We start from the raw sequence: 3,484 nt of genomic DNA, 5'->3' as shown, positions 1-3,484 counted from the left end.
TCATCAATAAATGAAGGAAAATCTAATCTAAGCCCTATAGATAGGGATGTAAACGAACCGAACGAACACAAATGGGGGCTTGTTCATGTTCATTCGTTTAAGTTAGCCGAACAAATAAGCGAACACGAATGAATAAACGAACGAGTTTTCTTGTTCATGTTCGTTCCTTTTAATTAACAAATTACGTTGTTCATGTTCGTTCGTTTATGTTCGTGAAAATGCTAAACGAACATAAATGACCAAAGATAAACAAACATAAGTGAACCTATATGAACATAAATTAACAAATAATATAGTAATGTAATCAAACACAATTAAGCATATATGAACATAAAAGGAACTTATATAAACGAATATAAACGAACGTTCGTGAACATAATCAAACGAACGAGGCCATTGTTCATGTCCGTTCATTTAACTAAACGAACGAGAATTTGTGTTCATGTTCATTCATTTATTAAATAAACTAACATAAATGAACTTCTCACCGAACAGTTTACGAACAGTTTCTGAACGTTCAGTTCGTTTACAGCCCTACCTATAGGACTTCTATCAAAGAGAACTAAAAAATGTTTATGATTAGTCATATCATATTAACCGATATATAACAATATATAGGGTATATGTACAATATGACAAAGTATTCACACATAACCCCCTTCGGCTCTTCGACAGCCCTAGCAACTTTCATTTCTTCTACCATGTCTAATTTTCCCTAGCATTCATCTACAACATCAATCCATAGCCCCACCGACTAACAATTATCCCTCTAGTTACATATTTACTACATCTTAATTAGACAGAGATACGGAACCTACCTAATTCAATGTTAAGATTGTTACAAAATGTTAATTTTCGATAATTCTACAGCACATTACTCGTATTATATCACAATATGTATCTACTTCGAGACCCATATTAATTTCAACTATATTAAATGTTAGATGATATGAAGTCTAACATCACCAACATGTTATATTTAAGAAATTTAAAATAAATGCTACATTCTTTAGAAAATAATATTTAAATGTCAAATTAAACATAAAATATGACCACATTTTATTGTATTCTCTATCTTATCAAAGGTGTCTTGAAAATCAATGTTTAAGATCTCTATAAAAGTTTATGATTATATAAAAAATAAAAGATAATTAAATTAAGAAAAAACATCATAAATGGTCCCTGTGTTTTTCCAGATTCTAAAGTTTAGTCCCTGTGGTTTAAAAATCTCATAGATGGTCCCTGTGCTTTCAAAACTTTTGACAGATGGTCCTTATCCCTCACACTGTTAGAAACCCACCGGTAACCCTTATTTCATTAAAATAATATAAGGGTAAATCGATCTTTTCACCTGTGCCCTCTTCTTTATAACCAAATGCATGTCTATATTTTGAAAACCCTTCTCGCACCCACCCTCTTCTACTCTCACTCTACTGTGCATCCAATTGCAAAACGATTTCTGCGAGTGTACAAGATGGCGATTTGTAGATGTGGAACGGAAACAACGAATTTGACCTCATGGACGGATCGTAACCCAGGAAGGCAATTTTAGAATTGTTCAAGATGTGGGTTTGTAAGTTGGGTAGACCCTCCGATGTGTGCAAGGGCATTGGTGGCGATTCCAGGTTTGATAAGATCAATGAATCGATTGGAAGAGAGGGTTGCGATTGCAAGTGCAAAACTGTGGAACTACCGGCTGATGTTGTTCTGTTCATGGGTGTTTTTTTTGGTTTTATTTTAACTAGGAAGGATTTGGATGGTAATAGGATAGGGGTTTTTGGTTTCTTTTGTACGCATCTAACTAGTTCAGGGGGTTTTGGATTGTGATGGAATGGGTATTTTTGGTTTCATTTTGTTGTATGAAGTGTAACACATTAAGTTAATGGAAATGATGATTATGTATTTTGTTATAAATCAGTGGTGTTGATGTGCATTTTCGTATGATACATTGTTATAACTGCATCTTGCAAATGGTTAGGAATGGTATTTCAAATCTACATTGTTATACATGCATCTTTTTGAGAAAGGTTTGGAGAGGGTAATTCATAAGCAAAATGTTAATAAAATCATTACAAGTCTATGTTTAACCCATACAAACATGAGACTTACTTTCAACATACTTACTGATGGAAGGTCTTAACCCATACAAACATTACAAAAGACCTAATTACCATAATTTAAACAACTAAACCACAATTTAAGTTTCAAAAGACCTAACTACCCAAACATCCAACTAACTACTTAACAGAATTTCCTAAATTACCCTTTCCCTTTCTTTGTGTCTTCCCCTTTGCCTGTGTCTTCCCTTTTCCTTGTGTCTTCCCCTTTGATCCAACTTCACCAATGCCTCCCTGCCCTTTACATGTTCTGGAATTGTGCCCCTTGTTATGACACTTTGAACAAGTGACTGCAAGAAATTTCCTGCTCAATTTAGTTGTTTGGCTGTTGGGCTCATCAACACCTCTCCTTCTCTTCTTTTTTGGCCTCCCAACCTACACATATGCATTTATTATATTTAAAACATTAACATACATGCTGGCATTAAAAGTACATATCTAGCCTAGTTGACATAACAACCCGTGTGTGATGTTTTGGTGGAGTTAAAGTGAACGGAAAATCACTTTTTGGCCACATTGAACGACCATTTATTGGATAAATTTTGTTCAGATACATGGCTCTCCATGTTGATAGCTTATAGCAAGGATGGACCTAATCCTCAACATCAGGTGCATCTTCTCCATTTTCAATTTTGTTCCATATAGCAGAAACAACATGCCTAGATGGAAAACCTGTAATCTCCCAGAACCTACAAGTGCAACTTCTTTCATTTAGGTTCACCACATACTGATCCTTCCATGTGCTTGCAACTTGGTACTTTCCTGCCCCATTATACTTAGCTACATACTTTGCTGCTTGAGTCTTAATCTCCTCTAAAATTATAGTTGCAGTGGTACTTAGTTCCCCTTGACACTTATCTATTTCCTTTTGCACAACACACAATCTCTTCATGAGATACTCTCTAATATACTCTAAGCAGGTGATGATTGGTTTATCCCTACCTTCCTCTATCTTAGCATTGAATACCTCACAAAGATTATTCAACAAACAATCAGTGTGTGCCCTACCTGTGAAAAACATATTAAAAAAGAAAAATTACAAATTTTATATTAAAACATAAAACTCAACAACTTCTAAATGACATACCACTGAAGTGAGATTTAGACCATGTCTCTGTAGGAATCTTACACAACCAAGCATGAGCTTCATCATTCATTTTCTTCAACTCATCCATTGCATATTTAAAGTGATTTAATGTTGTTGCTCTACCACATTCCCAAACCAAGTCACTCAACTCTTTTCCTTTCCATTGTTTCTTCAAATTCTCCTGAATATGCCTCAAACAAAACCTATGTTCTGCATTGGGGAATACCTTTGCAGCTGCTGGTATTATCCCCTTAACAAATGCAAATACAGTCAGTTTCAT

General features: G+C 34.7%; 1 protein-coding gene across 1 annotated transcript; it reads right to left on the bottom strand.

Annotated features, from left to right (window-relative positions):
* Positions 1-2,709: 2,709 nt before the first annotated feature.
* On the bottom strand, positions 2,710-3,484 carry LOC145064541 (uncharacterized). The gene is made up of 2 exons (XM_079011969.1): positions 3,205-3,484; positions 2,710-3,125 (listed from the first exon to the last, which is right to left on the bottom strand). Exons 1-2 carry the CDS (start codon positions 3,482-3,484, stop codon positions 2,710-2,712), a joined length of 696 nt encoding a protein of 231 aa, XP_078868095.1.

Source organism: Lactuca serriola, chromosome 7 (assembly GCF_051521515.1).
Source record: "Lactuca serriola cultivar US96UC23 chromosome 7, Lser_US96UC23_V15, whole genome shotgun sequence".
Classification (NCBI taxonomy): Eukaryota; Viridiplantae; Streptophyta; class Magnoliopsida; order Asterales; family Asteraceae; genus Lactuca; species Lactuca serriola.
The sequence above is the reverse complement of the archived record's forward strand: the minus strand, read 5'-3'. Positions and strand labels throughout refer to the sequence as shown.

What these genes read in the sequence shown, in the direction of transcription:
- LOC145064541 (XM_079011969.1), bottom strand. Translation starts at nt 3,484, where the DNA reads ATGAAACTGACTGTATTTGCATTTGTTAAGGGGATAATACCAGCAGCT. An exon ending in GTCTAAATCTCACTTCAGTG is followed by an intron (nt 3,126 to 3,204) that starts GTATGTCATTTA and finishes TGTTTTTCACAG; the next exon opens with GTAGGGCACACACTGATTGT.